The 26,540-nt window shown below is 40.8% G+C and overlaps 1 protein-coding gene across 1 annotated transcript in view; it reads right to left on the reverse strand.

Annotated features, from left to right (window-relative positions):
* The window catches only part of LOC112104196 (cilia- and flagella-associated protein 47), a 698,279-nt gene that overhangs the window by 616,263 nt on the left and 55,476 nt on the right, over nucleotides 1–26,540 (reverse strand). The window contains exons 16-21 of the mRNA XM_029910741.1: nucleotides 26,022–26,152; nucleotides 24,130–24,252; nucleotides 23,134–23,265; nucleotides 17,283–17,360; nucleotides 16,576–16,720; nucleotides 8,330–8,424 (exon numbers count right to left, since the gene is read on the reverse strand). Coding sequence (XP_029766601.1) covers nucleotides 8,330–8,424; nucleotides 16,576–16,720; nucleotides 17,283–17,360; nucleotides 23,134–23,265; nucleotides 24,130–24,252; nucleotides 26,022–26,152 — 704 coding nt within the window. The remainder of the gene's footprint in view (nucleotides 1–8,329; nucleotides 8,425–16,575; nucleotides 16,721–17,282; nucleotides 17,361–23,133; nucleotides 23,266–24,129; nucleotides 24,253–26,021; nucleotides 26,153–26,540) is intronic.

Genomic DNA, 26,540 nt, shown 5'->3' on the forward strand with positions numbered 1-26,540 from the left:
ATTACTTTACATTTATCCACATTAAATTTCATTTGCCATTTTGTTGCGCAATCACTTAGTTTTGTGAGATCTTTTTGAAGTTCACCACAGTCTACTTTGGTCTTAACTATCTTGAGCAGTTTAGTATCATCTGCAAACTTTGCCACCTCCCTGTTTACCCCTTTCTCCAGATCATTTATAAATAAGTTGAATAGGATTGGTCTGAGGACTGACCCTTGGGGAACACCACTAGTTACCCCTCTCCATTCTGAGAATTTACCATTAATTCCTACCCTTTGTTCCCGGTCTTTTAACCAGTTCTCAATCCATGAAAGGACCTTCCCTTTTATCCCTTGACAACTTAATTTACGTAAGAGCCTTTGGTGAGGGACCTTGTCAAAGGCTTTCTGGAAATCTAAGTATACTATGTCCACCGAATCCCCCTTGTCCACATGTTTGTTGACCCCTTCAAAGAACTCTAATAGATTAGTAAGACACGATTTCCCTTTACAGAAACCATGTTGACTATTGCTCAACAGTTTATGTTTTTCTATGTGTCTGACAATTTTATTCTTAACTATTGTTTCGACTAATTTGCCCGGTACTGACGTTACACTTACCGGTCTGTAATTGCCGGGATCACCTCTAGAGCCCTTTTTAAATACTGACGTTACATTAGCTAACTTAGCGTTACATTAGCATGCATCTGACGAACTGGGCATTCACCCACGAAAGCTTATGCTCCAATACATCTGTTAGCCTTTAAGGTGCCACAGGACTCTTTGTTGCTTTTTACAGATCCAGACTAACACGGCTACCCCTCTGATACTTACTCTGGTTAGGGTACCTAATCATGAAAGCACAGATATAGTTACATCATTTTTGTAAAATGTTTAGGGTGATATTTAACAAGTAGACCAAAAAGCAAATCATCTTCCAATGACTGTGTTTTGACTCTCACACTATCATATGTACTAAGTTCAGCAAATGGTTATGTGATTTGTTGAGACAAATGCTTGTTTTTGTTTTGTTTTTTGCTTTGTTTGTTGGTTAGGGGCTGTTTATTAGTTAAATGCATTCAAGGTTTTTAAAAACTGCATAAAATCTTGCTTAATTTTTATCCACATAGTAAAAGAACTGAAATGCGGGATAAATGGATTCTGTATTACTGTGACCCTGCTTGTAACCTTAGTCAACTCAACTAGAAAAAGACTAGTGAATTATTCACAGCTTTTTGTTTGAAAGTGTGATATTTCTAGTATCTAGTTTCTGAGGAGCAATGTGACTATTAAACTACAAGGTGTGTTCAATATATTCAGAAGTCGTTGCTGTAAGAAATTATGGCTACCACAAGAGCAGGAAAGGTTTAGTGTGGTTCTGGCAGAAGCAGACAAATATGGAAGGATGCATCTCCAATGGAAAGGAAGGTTTCTGGCAACTGGGAGGCAAGTTGGGTGGGAGCAGACATCCACAAGTGACCATGAGGTCAGGGGAACAGATATTCAAGTAGAGAGGTAGGGGAAGGAACTGGCAGCTGGGAAGCAGGTCAAAGTTGGTTCTAACCCAGAGAGTAGTTGGAAGGAGAGAGCAGATTAGAGCTCTTTGAGAGTGGGAGAGTTGCAGAAGAGGCAGATGGGGCAAAAAGGGGAAGAAAAAAAACAGTGGGGGGGGAGAATGGGGGAATGCTGGGGGGGTGAGAGAGAGAGATAATAGGGTGATAAAGAAGGAGAGAACAGAGCCAAGAATGAATATATTCATCTTGAATGTTTAAAGGGTCAATAAGGATCTGAAGCCTGAAAAAATTCAGTTTGGAAAGAGATGCTGGATTTGGATCCCTTTTCTTCTTCATAGAAGTATACTTTTTTTATTAGTATTTTACTTTAAATGAGTTAAATTAAAGAAAAGCTAAAGCATGCTAGGGGGTACATACACTTCCAGATGCTGCCTTCAGTTCTGCCATACTGGGCAACACACAGAGTTTTCAAAATTGTCTCCATTTAACATCAGTCAGTGCTATTGCTGCCAGCTATCAGCTACTGCATTAACTGCCAGCCTGCAACCAGCAGAGGGTTGTATATTTTAAGCATATTCTAGCATGCCTTGCCTTGTAATGAGTGAACTGCCCCCTGCCAGGTAGACAATAATATACTCACTGCAAAATAGCTGCTCTGACGGTATAGCACAATTACACAGAATGACTGAGAGGGTGAGGGGAGAAATAAAATGAAGATAAAATGAAAAAGAATACATTAAAATAAAAACTCAGCTCATGAAAGCAGCACCTGGTAATTGTTTATAAACTTAAGTTTCCCTTGGGCTAGTTTCCCTATAAAATCATTAAAAATTACACACTCACTATGATCACCATTCTATGATTTTAATTCTGCAACACCCCTATTAATTCCAGTCTTGAGCATCATTTTTGCAAACATTTGGCTCTATAGTTTAAAAGGTGACAAGGCTGGAAGCACTTTTAAACATACATAATTTGTGAACCTCCGGTTGCATCTACTACTGGTATTTCTGATCCTCACTCAACACCTGATTTTGTAAATCTTTACTTATTAGAGCTGATCAAGAATTTTCCATGTAAGTGGTTTTTCAACAGAAAACTGGGCTTTTCAACTAAATAAAAAAACTTTTGCAAAAAGTGTCTGCTGTCCATGGGAAACTTTGGTTTTTCTTTGACAAAACAGACGCTGAAAACCTTCCAGTCAAAAACTTTTGTTTTTTTTAATTTTCCATTAAAAAAAACCCAAACTATTTCCTAACCAGCCCTATTTTTTAATCAAGTAGCCTGTATCCATGAATACCGCCAATGAATTCAAAGATTACTTGTGTGAATAAAGGGCTTGGGAGTTGTGTTTCTGTGTGCCATGTACAGTGCAGAGCACACTGTCAGCACTTAAATGATAAACAATAGATACATCCATGTTTCTGAAATGTCATACGTTTGACATGAGATGTGACAATCCAATGGAGGAGACTATAACCTTTAACTCTCATATATTTAATAAGGGTTTAATAATCTAAAAATGAAACAACAAAAGGTTTAATTACATATTATAAGATTTTCTTCCAACAGCTAGACCATTATTAAAGCAGAATGAAAACTGCTATAGACTCTTCAGTTAAGTACTCCTATTGCTAATATCACAAATTATATCAATTGCTGGCAACAGTTGTAATAAAGCGATAGCACAGTCTGAACAAATATTAAAAATCACTTTTCAGTAACACTGAACAACAATTCAGGTGACAACTGTAATTGAATATTACAATGAATTAAATACAGTAGCTTTATGTTCAGAGTTCTTTCTGCCACTAGCACAGACCCCTCTGTGCATGTGCACCAAGTTTATCACTGCACCACCTAGCACTGTCAGTATCAGCACTTCTTCCCTTAATCCACCCTAGGATTTGCCACAGGGAAAAAGTTACCACAGCAAGTACTGTGGTACTGGGACTAGAGTGCTGGGTTGCACATTCAAGTCCTCCTTTGGGTAGGTTCCTTTTAAATAATTAAAAATCAGAATAATCTTGAAGTACTCTGGGAAGAGATGCTTGGCCTCCTTACCACCCCCACCCCCCATCAGAAAAAGAATGGTCTATCTTCGGTGGCTAAAGAAAGCATGGGGCAGGAGTCACCTGGGGGTACTCAGCGGTCTTCTGGAGATACATCAACTCATCTAGATATTTGCCTAGTTTAACAGGCTACATAAAAAGCATTATTAGTGAAGGCAGTACAAAGTAAAATTTCATACAATTACTTGTTTATACTGCTCTATATACACTATACACTGAAATGTAAGTGTACTATTTATATTTTAATTGATTTATTTTATAATTGTATGGTAAAAATGAGAAAGGAAGCAATTTTTCAATAATAGTGTGCAATGACACTTCTGTATTTTTATGTCTGATTTTGTAAGCAAGTAGTTTTTAAGTGAGGTAAAACTTCGGGGTATGCAAGACAAATCAGACTCCTGAAAGGGGTATAGTAGTCTGGAAAGGTTGAGAGCCACTGTCCTAGAGAGTGCAAACAGGCCCTCATGCTGCAATGCTACCTCACACAAGTTCCATGTCAGAAGCAGGGGGGAGAGCTGCCAGCACAGATTTCTGATGATAGCTGTACCCAAGACAAATGTGTTTCAGTTATAGATGCACTTATGTACTTTCAGACTGTTGAGCTGAGTAAAAAACAACATTAAAACTGTAGCCCCAAGTATTTCTATCAAATACTTGACAGGATTTGAGCTAATTCATTTTAAGATAAGTCGGTCTAAATTTAGAACCTGGAGGTGAAATTGTTATCGGTTATCAGGTGTGTATATATATATATATATATATATATATATATATATATATATATATAATTGTTTAATAGAAGTCCATAGACAGTCAAGGGCAGACAAATTAAAAAATATATATTTCATTTTACACTAAAAATTTAAGTGAACTAAAATATTAATGGTACAATCACTCTCCCCTGCATCCCAATCCCCACACAGAGCAAAACCTTCAAAAGGAAACCGTTTCCTTCTCAAACAGAAAGAGGGAAATCAGCTGCCTCTTGACCAGAACCATGCAGAGAACACCCCACACCATGACACCAGAACTGGGGAGGCCAGGGAGCCATAGCCCCCTCCCCCCACTTTTTTAACAAAAGAAACAATCACAGAATTCATGTCCCTCGCAGATATATCCCCTGCAGATATTCCCCTGCCCCGCTCAAAATAATAGATTCTGCCGGGAAGGCACTGCAATTACACCTTCCAACTACCATGGGCTGCTACGGTGCCAGAAGAGAGGGCAGCCGGCTCACTGCTGGAGCAGCCAGCCACAGAGAGGGAGGGGACACCTTGGCCTTGCCCTCTCCCCCACTTCTACAAAGGTTTGGCACCCTTGCCCCACACACACACACACACACACACTCTGGGGGCATTAGGCCCAAGTGGTACCTCCTTCCCCTTACCCCTGGGAAATCTGCAGAGAAAGGAGCCAGAGGCAGAGACTCCAGCCCACAGAAGAGGAAGCAGCCCAAACAAAGACCTTGGAACCTCTCGACATTCAGAGAACTTTCTACAGTTACTAGTTAATATGTTTTTCCATCCATCCCGGGCTGCCCCTCTCCCCCGAGCACCAGCGGGCACCCCAGAGACCGCCCTCCAGAACAGCAGCTGTGCCCCCGAAGCTGCCCAGAACACCAAAGATTTAGTCAGGGGTATTTATAGTACAAGTCATGGACAGGTCATGGGGCCGTGAATTTTTGTTTACTGCCCGTGACCTGTCCATGACTTTTACTAAAAATGCCCATGACTAAATCTTAGCCTTAATTATAATAAAATCTAAATTAACAATTATGGGACACTACTTTGTTGCTTCTTATTAATGAAGACAGCTTTTCAAGTAGGAGGAAGAACACATATAAAAAAGTTTTTGATCACTAATGGTGATTTTAAACTGAAAAATGTTTCCAAGAGAATGCAGTTACAAAAGGATGCCCTTGTAAATGAAATGTATATGTCAAGGGATCTTACTGGTAAGATAAAAGAGCATATCTTCAAGCTTGCCAATGCAAAATTAAGAATATACCCCTACACACTGAAAGCTCAGTCAGTCTCTTTTCCCATTTTGTTTTACATAGCCTATACTATTTTATCCTTTCCCAAGTTTCCAGAAATTCAGCTTCACCCCTTCTACAAACAACCTGTTTTAAAAATTGACCCTAAATCTGTGCTCACTTATGCAGGATGCAATTTCATTGATTTGCATCAGGCACATTTAAAAAAAAAAAAAAAAAAAAAATCAGCAGTTAGAAAAAACTGAATGAAATCCTGGCCCCACTGGAGTCAACAGGCGTTTTGCCACTGACTTCAATGGGGCCAGGATTTCACTCATAGGATATGTCTATATTTCAAATAAAAACCCACAGCTGGCCCATGCCAGCTGACTCAGGCTCCCAGGGCTCGGGCTGCAGGGCTATTTAATTGCAACATAGACTTCAGCTCGAGCTCTCGAACCCACCCATCTCACAGGGTCCTAGATCCTGGACTCCAGCCCAGAAATCTACACCGCATTTAAACAGCCCCACAATCTAAGACCTGAAAAACTGAGTCAGCTGATGCGCCAGCCAGGGATGTCTCTCTGCAGTGTAGACATACCCACAGAGTATATAGACATACTGAAGCATGCTAGTCCCTTTGGGACCTTTGTAAAAATAAGTGAACAAAACTTTAAATAGACATACAGAAATGATAATCTCACACTAACTCTATGTAAGATATAGCTCTGAAGCATACCATGTCTGTAATTGAAAAGGTAGTCCTGAGGGGGGTTGACTGATGTTAGACTAAATCTCAGGGGATAAATTGAATGTGACCAATTGCACAAAATAGCAAAAAAATCAAATTAGCTTCACCATAGGAGGTTTGGTAACTTCAGAATGGTCCTTGGTAAAAGCAGAGAGATTTTCCAGGATATTGGCGTCTTAGGATGTCGACGCTGTAGCCACTGTAGCACCATAGTACAGATGGCTCCTACATGGACAGAAGGGGTTTTTTCATCTATGTAGTTAATCCATATAAGCAGGAGGCAGTCACTAGGTTGATGGAAGAATTCTAAGGAAGGATCTCATTAAGGGTAGACCAGGCCTTATTCACCCCATCAATAGAAAACACACGTTATATGCATAAGGAATCTACCACTGTTTTACTTGTAAAGGCTAGAACAAACTCATTCAGTAGAGAGGGCCAAATTCCATTTTCAATTATGGTTAGTAGGCTAGTTTATAAACACAGATTATATACTACTTCCTCAATCCACAGCAAACATTCACCAAAGTCAACAAGATGCTTGCACAAAGATCCAGAGTTATTGGCCTTTATATTTTGTGGCTGTTATATATCATGTGTTCAGCATCTTGTTTTGGCATTCAGTATCAGTATGCTCACCTGTAAGACTAAATACTTCTGCCCTTTGTTTCTCTTCCTTCTCCATCTTCTTTCTTTTCCTTTTCCTTGTCCTATCACCCCCTCTGTTATTCCCCGCAGCAAATTCTCAACTCTATGGGCTCTACTTCCACCCCCTCCTTCATTCTATCCACTAACATCATTACTAATTAAATAATAGTGTTGACATTAACATGTCGTCATTGGGCTTTAGAGTCGATACCTCTGTGAGATTAATGGGGGGGGCAAGGGAGTTCACACCCCTGTCCTTGTGTCAGCCTGTCTGCAAATTCAGGATAAGACTATCAGTTTATGTCTGGAAGGTTCTTGGCAACTCTGAGGACTAGAATTTATTTATTTATTTGTTGTTTTTTTTTAATGAAAGCTTAGATTCTGAACAAACAAGTATGCCACACAGACCATATATGAGAGAGAGAGAGAGAGAGAGAGAGAGAGAGAGTGCGCGCGCGCGCTATATCTCTTTGGGCTAGATATTTAAAATCCATGAGTTACAGCAAGTATAAGACACTATTTCCCAAAGATTGAGAATATGAAGCCTATGTCTAGACAGCAAAGAAAAAGCTGTGGCTGGCCTGGGGCTACAGGGCTGTTTCACTGCTGTGTAAACTTCTGGGCTCGGGCTGGAGCCCAAGTTTGGGACCCTCCTACCTCACAGGGTCCTAGAGCCCAGGCTCCAGCCCAAGCATGGAATTCTATGCAGCAATGAAACAGCCCCGCAGCCAGAGCCCTGCAAGCTCAAATCGGCTGGCACAGGCCAGCCTCGGATGTCTAGTTGCTGTGTAGAAATGTCCTCCGTTTCTAAAGCAGTGTGAACATGGGTTATATTACTTTATCATCCGCACCTAATGGGTCATTTTTCTAATGCAGAACAGGCCCATGAGAGCTACTCAAATCTGCAATTCACTTTCTTCAAACGAGTCCATCAGACGCCAAATTTCTCCACTTTTAGGGCATGTTGCAAAACTGCATTTTCATAGACATTTAGGGAGGTAAGAGTTGTGATGACAGCAAATTTGTTGGGCAATTTGTTGGAGGAGGCTGATGTTTTGAGACACGTTTCTTCCCCCGCCCCCTTTGATTGTGCATATTTTACATTTTTTTTAAAAAGTGCTTGGAGCAATAGATTTAAACTTTTCATATAACTATGAAGAACAAAGTGAAAAGTTACAGAGACGTGACTTCAGAATTTATTTTCTTAACAACGACATTATTCTCTCAAAACTATTCCAAGGCCACTATGGTTTAAATATTTGCTGGTTTTAACTACTTAGTACTTTTGTTACACAAAATATGTAGGATGTTTATTTTCTCTAATCTTAGAAAACATATTAAATGCATTCTTTAAAAGTATTGTTATTACTACTGCCTTATAAACTTACTTCTTTTGGTGTGAAGTACAACAAACATTGCAGAGTTGACTTCCCCTCTACCACCACAGAATACAAATACGGCCTCGGAGGATAATAATCAACCACTGTCAAACAAAATACAGAGATAGTTATGTGTTACAATAGTATACTCAAACCTTTGCAAAAGCTACCATACTACAAACTGATTATCAATATAGGGTAGATATAATTTCCTTTGTAATTAGGGCTGTCGATTAATCGCAGTTAACTCACGTGATTAACTCAAAAAAGTTAATCGTGATTAATCGCACTGTTAAACAATAATTGAAATTTATTACATATTTTTGATGTTTTTCTACATTTTCAAATATATTGATTTCAATTACAACATAGAATACAAAGTGTACAGTGCTCACTTTATATTATTTTTATTACAAATATTTGGACCATAAAAATGATAAAGAAATAGCATGTGAACGTCTGTTCTTTCAGGTGACACTGTAAACAAGAAGCGGGCAGCATTATCTCCTGCAAATGTAACCAAACTTGTTTATCTGAGTGACTGGCTGAACAAGAAGTAGGACTGAGTGGACTTGTAGGCTCTAAAGTTTTACATTGTTTTATTTTTGAATGCAGTTATTTTTTGTGCATAATTCTACATTTGTAAGTTCAACTCTCAACATAAAGAGATTGCACTACAGTACTTATATTAAGTGAACTGAAAAACACTTATTTTACAATGAAAATATTTATAATAAAAAAGAAATATAAAGTGAGCACTGTGCACTTTGTACGTGGTGTTGTAATTGAAATCAATATATTTGAAAAAGTGAAAAACGTCCTAAAATATTTATATAAATGGTATTCTATTATTGTTTAATCGTGCAATTTGATTAATCGCACCATTAATTTTTTTTATTGCTTGTCAGCCCTAATTGCACATTTATTTTTTTTAATTGCACGATTAATCACGATTAATTTTTTAATCGTGCAACAGCCCTATTTGTAATGTATTATAGCTGAATTCACTATTTCTTACTTGTAAGATACAGTCTAATCCTAGCTCAAAGGTTTTCCTGTCTACTCTCTAAAACGGTGGTACTGGAATCAATGCATGACATACCCCATGCACATGCCAACTGTTTATGCCTGAATCTCTAGAACTTCCACCATTTAGTTCCTGGATTACATAAGAAGGAAGCTCCCCAACAAGCCTATTAAAATTTATATTTAAAAAAAAGAAAAGAAAAACATATGAAAAATAAATATCCTTCTGCTGTTATGTTATTGGGCTATTACGGTTCATTGGTGTTTCTAAACTCTTTTTTCATTGTCATAACATTAATCAGGTTTTTTTTTTCCCCAGAAGGATTTTGAGGCCAGGACCACACTAAAAAGTTAGGTCAACCCAGCTATGTCACTCAAGGACATGAAAAATCCAACCCCTGAGCAATGCAGTTAAGCCAACCTAACCCCCAGTGTAGACAGCACTAAGTTGACAGAAGAATTCTTCAGTCAACCTAGCTACCGCCTCTCCAGGAGGTGGACTAACTACAGTGACGTGAGAACCCCTCCCATTGCTGTAGCGAGTGTCTACATGGAGGATATTTCTACACTGCAACATAAGCCTTTGCATGAGCCCAGGCTCAAGCCTAACCCCCCCTTGCATCTACACTGTAATTGCACTAACCCAGGACTTGGACCCAGGGTCCCAGGACACTGCAGGGCTGGAGGGTCCAAGCTCGATTCAAGCTGGGATCCAGAGTCCGAGACCTATTGCTTTGCAGCGTAGATGCAGTCCCACTTGACGCAGGTCCTGGGAGTCATCCAGAAGTATCCCACAATTTCATGGGACAACTTCCTTAGTCCTCTGTAACCCAATAATCTTCAATCCACTCTACTGAAAATGGAAGACACACCCCTTTGCAAACGGCAGCCCTGCAAATCCATGTATATCTACATCCATGGACCATTGTTGTAGATCATGGATCGGATGCAGATACAAATTTTGTATCCATGCAGGGCTCTAAATGTAGGATCTCAAAGTCAGGGAAGCAGTTATCTGCCACTCATAGCCTATGAGGCTGCTTCCCTGCCTTCAAGATCCTACATTCCCTCTCCCCGCTATATACAGAGAAAGGGCAGGGGAGAGGGGTGAAAGAGCAAGACAAGCAGCAAAATCCTCCCTGCTTACTTGGTTTCAGAGTAGCAGCCGTGTTAGTCTGTATCCGCAAAAAGAACAGGAGTACTTGTGGCACCTTAGAGACTAACAAATTTATTAGACCATAAGCTTTCGTGGTCCACAAAAGCTTATGCTCTAATAAATTTGTTAGTCTCTAAGGTGCCACAAGTACTCCTGTTCTTCCTGCTTACTTGCTTTGCAGAAGCAGCTGCCTCCCTCTCCAACAGACCTGATAAAGCAATGAACTCAGGAGGGGTTTCCTAAATTGCTTGGCTGCTTAAAACGCAGTGATAGGAACATGGGGAATTTTGCTCCCTGTCCTGATCTATCACCTCCCTTACTCTGTATCCGGAGGGAGAGGAAATGTAGGATCTTGAAAGCGGGGAAGCAGCCTCATAAGTTATGAGCTGCAGACAGCTTCTTTCCCGCCTTTGAGATCCTACTTCCAGACAAGATGGAAGTCCAAACCTCTCACTATGCCATGCTCGCTGTACCTCGACACAGCCCTGCAATTTGGAACATACAACCTAGAAACCCATTTAAATTCAGCAAGCACACCATCACTTCTTCCTAAGGGAAATGAAATCTACTGGAGAGGGATCTCCATAGTACAGGAGAGATCCAGGGCCAAATTTAGCCCTCACGTTTATGTGTCTTGCCCTATGCATTTGTGAAAGCACAATTTGAGCAAAAGCCAACTGTGACTCAGGAATTACTGAAGTCTGTAGCAACAGACATAAGACCTTTTGAGGTAGTCAGTGGTGAGGCATTCCTTGCATATTTTCAATGTTTGATTAACACAGGTGCCAAATATGGTCAAATGGATGCACATGCACTAATACCACATTCCACAACATTAGCTCAGCATGCTGCACTTGTGGCAGAAGAAAAAAAAAAATCTCCATGGAGCTGAAAAACATTCTTGGCACAGTGGGTGGAGGGGTTACCCTCGATCTTTGGACAGATGACTACAGAAAGGTTGCCTATTTGGGAATAACTGTTCATTACAGCCACAACAATTCGGACTGGTGGAACAGGTGGTTTGTGTGACTCAGCATGACAGTAGGAAATCAAAAACTGCGGAGAACATTCTTTTGGCTGTTATTCAGGCACTCAGAAGATTTGATATACACAGTATTACCAACCAGATGGTTTTCATTATGGACCAGGGAGTGAACATGGTTGCATCGCTCAAGTCCTATGTGCGAATAAGGTGCTCAGCACACGTTATAAATACCACACTTGATCATACTACCAAACTGGGAAACCAAAAAGAGGAAGCAGTAACCTAACTGATCCACGCATGCTGAAATCTCATTACTTACTTCGGGAGATCTGGACTTCAAAAACAGACGGAAAAAGTCTCTGAAAGGAGATGTAGAAACATGACGGAACAGCAAACTATTCATGTTTAAGACAACAGAGGAGCAATGGGACAGAATATATGAAATTTTGACAGAAAAGAGAGATACTCAGCTCATTGATAGCATAGACCACTAGACCTTGAGCATTGTAATAGAGTTCCTGCAGCCCTGCAAGGAAGCGTCAGATGCACTAGAGCAGTCACAGCCCACTCTCCTCTTGGTGCCCATTTGGCACAAAAGGCTGAAAAAGCATCTCCATCCTTCTACCACTGATGTAAACAGTCTAAGTCAACTCAAATCCCAAGCTTCACAACGTCTCATCAAAAAGATTGAAATCAAGCCTATGCACAGGGTAGCAGTTTTCCTGCACCCACAAATGAAGGAGATGAAAGTTTTCAGTGAAGAGGAGAGACAGGAAGTTTATCAAGAAACCAAGAAGCTTGTCTTATTGCAGGAGAAAAATATTCCTGAAGTGAATCTTATGCTTCTTTCGTCAGTTACACAGACTCCATCACCAAAGGAGACACAATAGTCACATACAGAGTTTGAGGATTCAGATAGCGATTGTGGAAGTGATAATGATGAAACTGACAAAGAATGAAGATGTGTGGTCTCCACCACTTCAGCAGTTATACAAGCACAACTTTCCCCTTCCAATCAAGTTGCACGGTTTGTGCATTCCATCCCTGCATCTAGTGTGTGACGGGTGCCCCCTGGGGTGCCACCTGGTACTCAGGTACAGCTGAGCCCTCTGTCTCACCAATCTGGGTTCCCTCTTGTATTGTGACAAGCTGCAAAGCCCTTCAAGCTTTCACCAACATCCACAGGCAGGGACCACACCCAGATGTGTTCATGAATGCTCCTTCCAGCCACTCATAAACCCACAATAGAGAGGCTATAGCCAAAATACCCACAGCTCCCCAGCCTAGGACCCCTGAACCATCCTGCCCTGGTCAAAAACCTCAGTATGAAATTTATTACCCAGTCCGCCACTTCTACAAAGGAAAGTGGCAGGGCCGGCTCCAGGCACCAACAGAGGAAGCATGTGCCTGGGGCGGCACATGCTAAGGGACGGCATTCCGTCCATTCTTGGGGCAGCAAAAAATGGTAGAGCCGGCCCTGGAAAGTGGACATGCACTAACACTTGTTTCTGAGCTGAGACTTCTCTCTTTGCACTTCAAACAATGCAAAGTGTTTTAGGTAAAATACAAAATAGATTTACTAACTACAGAAAGATAGATTTTAAGTGGTAAGTGATAGCAAACAAACAGATCAAAGTAGATTACCATAAGAAATAAAACAAAACCACAATCTAAGCCTAATGTACTCGTTAGGATTTGAATCACACAGTGTCTCACCCAGTTAGATAGTACAAGCAGGCTAGCTTTTGCATACACAGGCAGGCGTCCTTCTTTCCTGCCTGGGACCAGCACAATTCAGGGCAGGTAGATAGCCTTGAAGTGCTTAATTTGTATTGAACAAGGTTTCAGGACTCAGCCTTGGCAAGCCCTGGTACAAATTAAGCACTGGCTGGGCAGCCAGAGAGCACCTTTACCGCCCTCCTATGCCCCTCAACCCTGCACTCGCCCCTCATCCCTAACTCTTGGACCCCCGTCCTGTGCCCATATGGGGAAACGGACCTGAAGTCACTGAGCACCTGCTATCGCTGCTCCTCTCCCCCCACACATACACTTAGGGTGGCGCAGAGGGTGACTTGCCAAGCCGAGACGTGCCAGGGCTCAACCCAAGCAAAAATTAAGCTCTGTAGCCTTGCAATAGTATTCCCCTTGCATGCTTCCAGAAGGAGAACAGACACTCTGTCCCTTGCATTATCTGGACTATTGAGAGTATCATCAGCTTCAGTTACCTCTTTATCAGCAACTCACACTAGGCGATGCAGATAATCCCATAACCTAGTTTGTTTTTTGGGGGAGGGGGGAAATCTGTAATCAATTAAAAAACCCAAGCAGCTTGCCAGAGGAACTAGTACTCAGGGCCGGCTCCAGGCACCAGCTGACCAAGCACATGCTTGGGGTGGCATCTTAGAAGGGGCAGCCAATGTTGGGGTGGCGAGGGGCGCTCGTGGTGGGTTTTTTCCCCCCGGCCGGACAGCGCAGGGGGTGTTGCGGCGACTCGGTGCGGCGCTGGGGGCGGGGGCGCGGGGGTTTGGCCGGCACGGCGCGGCGCTCCGGGGGTTTGGGCAGCACGTGCAGCGGGGGTTTGGCCGGCCCGCGAGGTGCTGGCCAGGGGGGCGGGGGGGGGGTTTGGCCGGCCCGGCACGGCGCTGGGGGGAGGGAGGTGTTACAGCGGGGTGGCGCTCTTCTTTTTTTTGCCTGGGGCGGCAAAAAAGTTAGAGCTGGCCCTGCTAGTACTCATGGCTTTCTTTTCTCACTGGTAAAACATTGCACCACATGCAGCGAACAGTTTTATTGATTGAGACCCTCAGTGGGGCTTTAAATCAATAGCATATTGCAGACCACAGCAAGAAGTGTTGAGCAGGAAGCCTGGAGACTGACAGTTACAGGACAAGCAGGCAAAGGCTCCCTCCTCAGCCCCTGACATCCCAGCTGTTGGGAGAAGACTGCAAACCCTGAGTGATAAAGGCAGGAATCTGGATGGAAACACACTGCTAATTTCCTCAACACACAAGGGGAAACCAACCTTAAGTCAAAGAGCTGGTGCAAAAACTGGGATTGCTGAGCTCTAAGTGTGATGACTTTATAAATCACAAGCTAAATAGGCAGCAGACTTTTTTTATTTTATAGTTCAGTTGTGATTTTGAGCATTATTGGCTGGAGACATTATATTATTTTTAATATAAAAGGTTATTTGTTCTGATGCCTGTTGTATAATAAGATTGATGTTTAAAACAACAACAACAACAACAGTGTGCACATTTATTAAACAATATAGCTTTCTTATATAGTACACACACATGTGCACACACACACACACACTCCTCCTGAGAGGCACTGTGAGATAGCATGCTGCTGCGGATGCGGTGAGGATGCAGATAAAAGACAGAGTGCACCAATATGGAGGTGATGTGTGGGAGGAGGCTAAGGGCTGGGGAAGAGGGATGGGGTGCAGGGGGTGAAAGTTCCAGGGTGGGGCCAGGGATGAGGGGCTCAGGGCTGAGGCAAAGGGTTGTGGTGCGTGGGGGGGATGGGGCAGGGGATGAGGGGCTGGGGCAGAGGATAGGGGTGAGGGCACTGAGGTGGGGCCAGGGATGAGGGGGTGCTCTGGGGCTACAGCGGGATCTCTCCCTCTCTCCCCCTCTCCCGGCTGCAGCGGCTCGGGCCACGGGATAGGCGACCCTCCCCCAGCTGCGGCAGGTCCAGGCCGGGACTGGGTTGGGACTGCATTCGGGCTGCCCCTCCCCCGGCCGGGGCTGTGTTAGGGCCGCCCCCTCTCAGCCACCGCAGCAGTCCGGCCGGAGATGCGTTGGGGCTGCCCTGCCCCCAGCCACCGTGGCAGGTCCAGCTGGGGCTGCATTGGGGGCTGCCCCTCCCCCAGCCCCCACCATGGCTGGGCAAGTTCCCTGAGTGCCTGCACGGCACTAAATAGGCTGCTGCACGGCCACACAGCTTACAGGGAACGTAGGTCACCATTAACCCATTCTCTTCTGATCACCGATATGCAAGCACACTATCAGAGAGCCTCCTGGGTTTGCAATGGCATTGGTGAGCTGTTCAAACTTCCTGTAACGTGCAGGGCAGGCAGTAAAGTTTTCCCACAGTGCACCACAGTCCTAGAGCTAAAGCGGCCACAATTTGGGGGGGGCACTAAGGACTCTGGAATATCATTACTTTGACTTGGGTCTGTGCACAAAGCCTTAGGTTTGAGCATGGGGGGGTGGGAAGGGGGGAGTCTTAACATAGGATTTAAATGCAACGTAGACATCCAAGACCAGGGTTTCCTAACAGGAGTCAATGCCCCACTAATCCGGGCTTACATTGCAGTGTAGACATACCCTGAAACACTGCAGTGGTACAGCTGTAATGCTACCATGTGGCTGTCTTGAGTGCAAATTCCCCTGCCACTAACAGAAGTTGCTCTGCCCTAACGAGCATAAGCAAAGGCAATACACAACTGCAGGTGTGCCAGCCATCTCATAGCCGAGACAGGTACAACAGACATCCACTAAAAGTAAAACACAGTCTCTTTCATGACAATATTACTGTAGAAATTAGTATTAAAACACAGTTCTGGGATATCGCTAAAGTCTTAAATTTAAGCCAAGTACAAACTCAGATAGTTCATTATTCATTTTGTGAGAAAAAACCTCAACTGGATAGGTACAAGGTTGAAAAGTTAGCATGATGCTAGAAATCCATCTTCACATTAAGAGGGAATCAAGAACAGGACTATAACATAACCTTATTTTATGCTTGTTAAAAAAATAACTTGGCTTATAACTTAGATTTTTGACACTTCTCTAGCATTATCTCCAATGCATTTGTATCATTTCTGTGGAACACAGTCTTGTATTGTATATAAAAAGTAGTCCAGGCAAGGTAAAACTAATGTCACTTTACAGGAATAGTATCATCTCTTAATTTATATTAAAAGCTAAGAAATAGCAACTACTTTACTCTATGCCTTTAAACTTTCTGTACAACAGTGACTCAGTAAGATTTTTATACGAGAAGAACTTTTCAGCTTGGATTTCCTTTACTGCTATCATATGTTTCTATTAATTACAATTCTGAAATAACAAAAGAAAATACCTGACTGGTCTTTGAAGTTCAGTGTAAAGTCTTTATATTTGGATAAATCAAACTCCACCCTTGCTCGTGCTACTCCTTTGTTCTGAAGCAAAAAGGGAATTCCTTGGGTGGAACCAGCATAAACACCATGGAAGTTAAAGGATTCCTGTTAAGTTTAAGAAAAAACAAACAATGTAAGAGCATTATAAGGTCATATGTATACCTGGAGAGTACTTTAAAAATACTGCAGTTCAGAGATCCATAAGTTATCCTACATTAACTGGAAGTCTCAGTTCACCAACTGCCTATCCAGCTCCTTTATTGGCCCTAGGTCTTTTGTGGGTGCCAAAGACCACAGTTTAGGAACTACTGCTATAATCCCATTGATTGCACCACTAGTGAAATTTTTCAAATGGAGTATCATTTTTCAATTAATTAATTTCATTCTATTTCTCCTCTTCTCCTTCCTTCATCATTGTAACCTTTACATACTGTGTGTTTAGACAGTTAAATCTCTCAGCTGCCACAGGTATATTTAATTTTTAATCTCTCTTCACATTCTCCTCAGTCCCTTTGCGTGAAATAATTTATAGAAAAATAAACTGAAAAAATGTGAATAACTAAGGAAGGAAAATTCTGACACCTGACTACAAAAGTAATAATTAAATACAACTACAAATCTTACCTAGAACTAATAATTAGTGTAATAAAAGATACCTTATACTTACTACACTAATGCCTATTTCAGGGGCCTCTACAGATCCACCAATCCTAAATTCCAATACTTTTCCATGGCGGATGGCTACCTAGTTGAAAGAAAAGTAAAATTGTCAACATTGTAATTATTACATTACTTTGCCATTACAACTGTTCCATTATATTATGTACTGTATAGTAAATGACCATTTAAAATAAGACAGCTTTAAATAATAGACAACAGAAAGACAGCCATAGAATTCTACTGCATAGGTTCCCATGAAAAGATGTTCTAAAGTTCTAAAGTTATTTTGCTATGAAAATAATATAATGAAGTCTAAAAATGCTTTATTGATTTCTATAATATACACATGCAATGATTCCAGTAGGTTATAGAATCACTGGGTAAAAGTAGCACCTCTGATGGATACCAAGCAGGATAATGATAGCCAGTACTGAAGGAGGGAACCAAATTGAAGAAAAGAGCAGCTCTTTGCAGCCAGGAGAGAGAGCAATACAGGAGGGAGTACACAGTTGTTTTCTATGGCAGGTGGGAGCTGAGTGGAGGAAATCTGTCCAGTGTGAGTAGGAACCGGTAGGTAGGTTTCTTGAGACAAGCCACAATGGAAAGAAACAGGTATTACAGCTAGGTCAGGAGAAGTGCTGCAGCTACCTCAGGAAGTAGCGGAAGTGGAAAGGAGTGGGTGGATGTTGGGTTTAGTAGTATGGTGTTAGGGAACAACAGCAAGTGGAGAAAACAGTAGTGAGATCAGAAGGTGTGGCCAGGTCTGGCTACATGACAGCATCCATTAAAAATTATCTGAATTTTTTTCTTGATGCAAGATGAATCCAGCAAACTTATCAGACTCCTGTACAAATCAAATCCAGATCAGGTATGTGTTGCATCCCTAATCTCAAATCAACCTTTATAATGAAGCACTCTCAGAACTCAGTTTCCTTGCGATGCATACAAACAGGAGACAAATAATCTAAACACTCTTCAGTAATCTAAGCCCTGTCACTCTAGAGAACATGAGAGTAGACGTAAGAACTGAGCCCAGTGCTCCAGTCTCCCACCACAGAATACAAATCACTTCCACTGTTTTCTGTGTGACTTACTTGTACCCTGTGCTTGGAGAATAGAGCCTTGAAATATAAAGTACTATTTCCATGCCACAGGTGTAGCCCAAGCAGCTATTTTTTGCACTAAATGAAATGGAGCAAACTAGTTTACTGACTGAAAGTTTCTATCCTAAAACATATCCTTTATCAGTCTCTTTATTAAAAAGAGTTTATTCACCTAAACCATTAAAATAAATTATAATCAAACCAAGTGATCACTGTAAGTGGTAGACCTCAATATTGATGCAAAACTGATTAATAAAATTATCATAGTTTATTCTTATGATGTTGGTTCAATACAAATTTGCCTGGGCCTTTACTGAATTTAGGAAATACGAACAATGTTTTGAAAAAACACACAATGCTTAGAGAAATAACAGTTTTATGTTTTCAGTTGATTATTTAATTATATGAAATGTTAATGCTATAGAGATTCCTAAGGGTATGTCTACACTACGGGATTAATCCGAATTTAGATAATTCGAATTTGGGAAACAGGTTGTATAAATTCAATTGTGCGCGGCCACACTAAGCACATTAATTCGGTTTTTAACCACATTAATTCGGTGGTGTGCGGCCACACTACCCCATTAATTTAAACACAGTAATTCGGTGGTGTGCGGCCACACTAACCCTAATTCGAATTAACAAAATCGATTTAGGCGCTACTCCGCTCGTCGAGGTGGAGTACAGAAATCGATTTTAAGTGCCCTTTAATTCGAATTAACTGGCTCTGTAGTGTGGACGGGTGAAGGGTTAATTCGGATTAACGCAGCTAAATCCGAATTAAAGTCGTAGTGTAGACCAGGCCTAAGAAAAGTTCATTCAAATAGTGACAGGCTCCCAAAATGTCAAAGGAAGATAACACATTTAGAGGTTTATTGACTCAGTGGTTCATACAGACTTTGAAATGCAACTTTTAGAATGTCTATCTCCATTTTAACTTTCTAGACTATCATGTTGTATGCATTGTTTTTAAGGATGTAGATAAGTATTGGTTATTATGCTTTTCTATAAAATATATAATAGATGCTTTTAAGTGCAAGTTGTAAATGTACTGCAAATGGCAGATCTTATACCTAAGAACCATTGGGTCAAAATGGCCAGAATACCAGCAAGATTGTCTGATCAAAGTCCAAAGCACATCCCTCTAGTATGAGGCAGAATCTGGCACAGAGATTAATTTTATCCCAAGCAACAGATTTTATAAGAATATTTAGGGATACATTGTGTTCTCAAAAGCCAAGAAAGTGGGTCTTTCCCCCTTCCCTTTTCAAAGACAATGCCTACGTTTTAAAACCCTCAGAAAGAATTACAGAAATATTAAAAATATTTTCTTTTAGAGGTAATCTAAAGTCTTCATTCTTCAAATGTAAAGGAGAACATTTATGGTTGAGAAATAATTTGTACAAGGCCTTTTCTACCTTCTGAATTCATGTTGCTGCTTAAAGATGAAAACCCTTTGTTCCTTAAATGCATCAATAAGTTTCTTTTGTGATGTTAATCTGCATCTAAATGCAAGCCTCATAATAACTTCCTAATGTCATTGTAATGAGAATAGGAGATGTTTTATGTACAAATACAGCAAGGTCATTTGATGCTATATCTAGTTACTAATAGAATGCAACACGAGTATAAAATATTGATAAGAAAATTAGTTAACTGGCTATGCTTAAGCAAGTTATTTACTAAACTCAGAAAGACATGAGGTACTTCTCCAAAGCCTGCTAAGAAGAGACAATGCCTTCTCGGATGGCTATTTAAATTTAAAGTCACTGTCCTTAAGAATTAAGGTTAAAAAGATTACTTTGAGAGCGGAAAGACTATATACAATATAAGGTTTTTTAGATTTATTTAAAACAAAATTTCATTTCCTATGAAACCTGGACAGCACTGAAGGAAAATATCAAAAAATGGACTAAGTCAAACGAATTAAAACTGTAAGGGCATGTCTACACTAGAGCCCTAAGTTGACCTATGTTAGGTTGACTTACAGACACTGCAATAAATTACTGCGGTGGCTGACGTCCACACTACCCTCCTACAGTTGGTGGTATGCGTCCTCACCAGGAGCGCTTCCACCAACTGAACAGAGTCACTGTGGAGAGCTGAGAGCTAGGGCTCTCACATCCCTGGAGATCCCCTCCAGAAGCCCAGCTGCCCCCCCCCTCCTCCCCAATCCACTGGGCTCTTGGCTCCCTGCTCCCAGCTGGGAGCAGCCACCTGGGCTTCTCAGCTCCCTGATCGGGGAGCCTCCAGGCAGCAGCCCGGCTGGGAGTGGGAAGCCGGGGGCAGACCAGCTCTAGCTGCCTGGCTTTCTTCTCAATTTCATGGCTCCAGCCATGAAATTGACAAGCTAGCCAACAGCTGATGTAAGGAATGCAGTGTCTACAGACACTGTGGCCCTATAATAATAATAATGGAGATATACCTATCTCATAGAACTGGAAGGGACCCCGAAAGGTCATCGAGTCCAGCCCCCTGCCTTCACTAGCAGGACCAAGTACTGATTTTTGCCCCAGATCCGTAAGTGGCCCCCTCAAGGATTGTTCTCACACCCCTGGGTTTAGCAGGCCAATGCTCAAACCACTGAGCTATCCTTCCCCCCTTAACTACACAGACATAAGCCCTATGCCCCTCGTGGAGGAGAAGTTATGATGTCAGTGTAGTAGAGCACTTACATTGGTGTGACAAGGCCATAGTGCATACACTGACAATTAGATCAACGTAAGCTGCCTTACATTGACCTAACTGGGTACAACAGACCAGGCCTAACTTTCAAGTTAAGAATTTCCTGCCACAAAGGTAAAGGCAGTATAACCATCAAGTTGAGGAAAAATTAGAACTCTATTGCCTATGTAGTAACACACTGCATATGTACAGCTGAAACGGCAAACAAGGCAATCCCATTAAGGTGTTGAGCCAATGAAAGGGCCACAACAGTTGATATTATGAATCCTTCCTCCTCCAGTAAGGTTATGGAAGGAAAGACTATAGACTGGAAAGGAAAGACTGTGCTGCTGGTTACGCAGTTCAAAATCTCCTCCCATCCTTCATCTTTGCAGCACTCACCACTGCTCATCCTGTTCATCTACACAAACAAGCAACTAACAACAGTAACTTTCAGAGAGCAGAAAGGAACATGAAGCAGCATCAAGAAGCAGCAGCCTTTCAGTTCAGCACGAGTTCATCAGCATCATGGGTGACATGAAACTTGCCAAAGCACTGCCAAGGAATTATATTTAAATTGTTCTTGTAATGATTTTATGAAATATTGAAAGACCATTGCAATTTAAGATACTAATTGAGCATATTAATATGACTTATTACTAGGATTATCAGATCTTGTTAAACATAAGATGGTGGATTGTGTATACCTGGAAAAGAAACAAACTCATCTGGATAAACAGAGATAAATAGTGGGATTTAATTCAGATTTAAGATTCTTGATATTCATTAATTGCCTATCTCAAGACAACTCCTTGAATGGCTTCTTTTAAGTAACTGATTTAAACTCTTTGGTTTCATAAAACTTAAGATTACTCTTCTTTGCTCATTTAGAAACTGTTTAGGTTATCCAGGATATAACAAATCTTCAATTAAATTCTTCTGCCCACCTATAAATTGTTTTAGTTATCTATGATACTAGTGACTCCTGTTTTAGTTTAATTTTTGGAGTGAGGTATCCTCCAAGAGTAGATCCACTATCAAAAATGTAATCTCTGTTAAAAGCTCTCCACAGAGAGAAATACAGAAGAGATCGGAACTAACAACCATAAACAATGGTTACTTGTTTCATTTTGTTTTTTCTTTCTTTAATAAAATAATTATAATTAATAACTGATTATTTGTCTTGTCTTTAATCACAGCATCCTGTACAGAAAGGCAGAGAACACCATGTTATTAAAAAAGAGTGGAAGTCACATCCCAGAATTGGGATTAAGAGAGACAATTATTAAGATTGGCCTACCATTTCTTGTTTTGCTAAACTATAAATTCTAATAGTTTTTCAAATAAAATCACTTGGCACACAATAACTTGAAACACCCCTTTGGAAAGACAGATAAATTCATGCTCAAAGGCAATTTATCATCAATCTCACACCCACGCCCTTAGACTAAATCAATCAGATGTGAAGCTTTTAAGTATTTCCTCTAATTGTCATTATTTTGAATCCTTTCAGAAAACCCATTTATATGGTGGATGGTTTGTCTTTGATAAAACATTTGATTCTATTCCAACAAAAAACTTTCAAAAAGGAACACTCCTCACATCCATATGTATTCATAACAAACTCATCACCTCAAATACAGTATACTTTTTTGAATACAAAATAATAAGATAATGTTTAAAAATTGCTTTTTAAGAAAAATATACAGATATTCATTTTGAAAAACTGCAGTACCAAATCATCAACATTTTTAGGAAAAAAATACATTATGTTGGATTAAAACAATGAGGAGTCTGGTGGCACCTTAAAGGCTAACAAATTTATTTGGGCATAAGTTTTTGTGGGTAAAAAAAACCCACTTCGTCAGATGCATGGAGTGGGGTTTTTTACCCACGAAAGCTTATGCCCAAATAAATCTGTTAGTCTTTAAAGTGCCACCGGACTCCTCATTGTTTTTGTGGATACAGACTAACAGGGCTACCCCTTTGATTATGTTGGATTGGATTAATGGAGAGCAAGATAAATAGATAGGCATGCATGTACACACCCACTTAACAAGTTAATACATAAATGTTCAGATTTTTTAATACCTCCACTCTGGTATCAAATTTCATTACTGCATTGGGGGTGAAGTCGATTTTGAGATCAGCGTGGCCTCCAACAGGTACTACCCCCTGAGAAGGAGTGATAGTCATTCCAGGCAGGGGGTTCAAATCAAGAACCTTCAAATACAAATAATCATTATAAAACATTGATAGTGCTGTAAATGTACACTTTTACAGAATTTGGGAAAGACATTTCCTGTCTGGAAGAGTTTACAATTTAGTTAATGTAACCATCAGACTGAGATTAACCTGGGCCTAAAAGTTTAGGACAAAATTTTCAGTTAGGCACCTAAATCCATATGTATACACCTAAATAAATGATTTTATTTTCAGAAGTGCGGAACATCTGTCAGATCTTATTGTGCAACTAACTTTTGCAACCCAGTTTTGAAAATTTGGGCCTTGATTTTGTTCTTTATGAGCACTCCTGAACATTAGAAAATTATGATTTAGTACAACTCCAAAAAGATCCAATACAGCATCTTCTCCAATGGTAGATACAAGCTGAGTGAAAATTATCTGCAAGTTATTCACAGTAGAAATGTGGACAAGACTCCTGCAAAGGGAAATTTATCTATCCAGTCATTTCTACTTAACCTCTCAGAGGCCATGTAAACCTAAGAAGCTTCCTTATTTTTAATAAACACAGTGTTGCAACAACAAGCATATTATCCTACACTCAAATGTGGTCAGGAGGGCCTGGGCTAATACAGACAGCACTATTAATGAAAGCAAGCTAAAAAATAGTACAAGGAAGAGAAACTAGGTCAAGTAGTCCCATGAACCCCTAAAGAGGGTAGGATTCTAAAGAGGATAACTATATTTTGTATAATAAAAATTAAAACTACCTAAAGGGGGGGGAAATCAATTAGTATACCATAGAGAACACATCTAATAACTGAGAACACAAACTCTAATAAGATACGAAAAACTCTCCAAAACAAGGGAAAAAAACCTGTACAGCAGCATAATTCAGTTCACCTGGAAGTATGCATGATTATGTCCTGTGTTTTGAAGAATGGCTGTCTTGCACGTAGTTAATCCTAGAGGAGCATGATTGAAAGGTATCCTTTGTTCCATAAACTGAATACTGGTAGGTCCAAGCTAACAACAATGAAAGGAAGAAAGCAAACATAAAATAACACTGAGTGTAAACAAATAATTCAACGTAGCTTAATTTTCTTTTGTTTTCACGATAAGCCAGACAATTGTGGAGATGCATAAATTAAACAGTGAAGTAGAATGTAAAGGGGAACCAACATTTATCTACTTTTTGCCAAACCACCTAGATCAAAAAGTAAACCTCTATCAAGATAACAAAATGTGTTTTATTTCCCTTTGAAAATTAATACTTTTGCTATATTACTGTACTTCTGTTTACGTTTCGCATGGCTATCAAATTCAGGTATGAAGTTTTTGCAAAAGCTGATATTTTGAGCGATTTTTTAATGCAGTGCACAGATAATTATGTGAACACAAATAAATTATGATCCCGCTTACCCGCTAAATTGTTTGCTTGGTGGCTTGGTCAAAAACAGCACAGCTCATGTGTTCCCTCTCCTCACTTTGTTTGACAGGCAAGATGACACGATCTAATCACAGTCCCGGATACCCTCCACCACAGCTCCTCTGTTTCTGTAGGTTGATCTCTGATCTGACAGAAATCTGTAAACCTATGGTACCTCCTCACCTGGCAAGTGAAGTGGTGGGTGGCTGTGCTATACTGATGAAGCATCTTAGGGTATGTCTACATATCAAAGAAAAACCCACAGCTGGCCTGTGCCAGCTGACTCAGGCTCGCAGGGCTCAGACTGCAGAGCTATTTCACTGCTGTGTAGACTTCTGGGCCGGGGCTGGAGCCTAAGCTCTGGGACCCTCCCACCTCACAAGATCCTGGAGCCTGGGCTCCAGCCTGAGCCCAGACATCTACACAGCAATGAAACAGCCCCGCAGCCTGAGCTCTGTAAGTCCGAGTTGGCTGGCATTGGCAACTGCGAGTGTCAGTTGCTGTGTAGAAGAAATCAGCAGGTGAGTGGGATAAGAATTGTTTTTCTAGGCCTCAGTATGCTACAGCCAGGACTGGCTCTAGGCACCAGCAAACCAAGCACGTGCTTGGGGCAGCACAATTTCAGGGGCGGCATTCCAGGTGCTCTTGGAGGTTCCCCCCACCCATCTCCCTTCGGCAGTTGTGCTCTCGGACGTTTTGGGTTTTTTTGCTTGGGGTGGCAAAAAACCTAGAGCCAGCCCTGGCTACAGCACAGACCATGTTGTAACGAACTGTACCAATTCAACTGCCCAAACAGTGGCAGGAAAAAGACATTCCAAGCTGACTAAGAAAAAGGGAGCCTGTGGAAAATGTAATGTGAGGATGTGTCTTATTGGCTATCATTCTTAGAGAAAGAATTCCTCATTGGAGCATGAATCTAAGAGTTCTACTGGTGAAGGCACCATCAAACCACCTCTAAAAATTCACCCAGCAGCACAGATTTCATCTGAGTTAGACTTTTCATAGACCCTTTATTGACCCAGGAAGCAGAGACTGTCCCCTTCTGGAGCAGCCACCACTTCTAATTCAGCAAGGATTACTAGCAGTTCTGTAAACCTCCCAGATACATGATCTGGTGTATTTAGGTACAACAGATCTTTCCTTTCTTTTCCCAGAACTAGGTTTCCAGAAAATTGTGAACTGTGATTAGGTTTCAGAACCAGGGAGGAGCAGGAACCCTGGCCTGTGCTGTGGAAGAATGAGCCACAGAATTTCTACTATTTTGATTAATGTATAAGATACAGAACATGGGAGGTTAAAATAAATTTAAATCAAGAAAATGTTGATAAAAACCAAAAATGTGCAAAACCATTGGGTTAAATATTACCTTTGCAAAGCATTTTAGCTTAAGTGTGTTTCCCTGATGTACACACAGATTGAATTCTCCTGTTTCTGGAGAGCAGAAACCTGGATGCCAAACCACTTCACACTCCAGGTCTTTGTATGCTTCTACAATACCTAGATAAATATGTATAAATATGTAAATATTCACAATTCTGGAAAATTTTTGAAGTTTCCTGTTTCTGACCGGTTCACATTACTAGCGACATCTGGCCTGATTTACAAAGGTGCTGAGCAATATACTTAGCTAGTTTAAATTAAACCTTGCTTCAAAGTTCTCATAACAACTGCGTAACCCAGTTTATCAATATACTTCAACAGAACGTATCCACGACTTATCAGTCTTTGAACATGTGAATCACACTCCTGTGCTATTTAAAAAGGAGGGTATTTAAAAAAAAAAAAAAAAAAAAAAAAAAAAATCACCAAAAGTGATGTAAATCCATCCCCAAATTATTGTTTTTATTTGGAAATTATTTTTCCAATTCTCAGATTTATATCCGCT

The sequence above is a fragment of the Terrapene carolina genome, unplaced genomic scaffold (genome assembly GCF_002925995.2).
Source record: "Terrapene carolina triunguis isolate 2854851 unplaced genomic scaffold, T_m_triunguis-2.0 Scaffold22, whole genome shotgun sequence".
Taxonomy (NCBI): domain Eukaryota; kingdom Metazoa; phylum Chordata; order Testudines; family Emydidae; genus Terrapene; species Terrapene triunguis.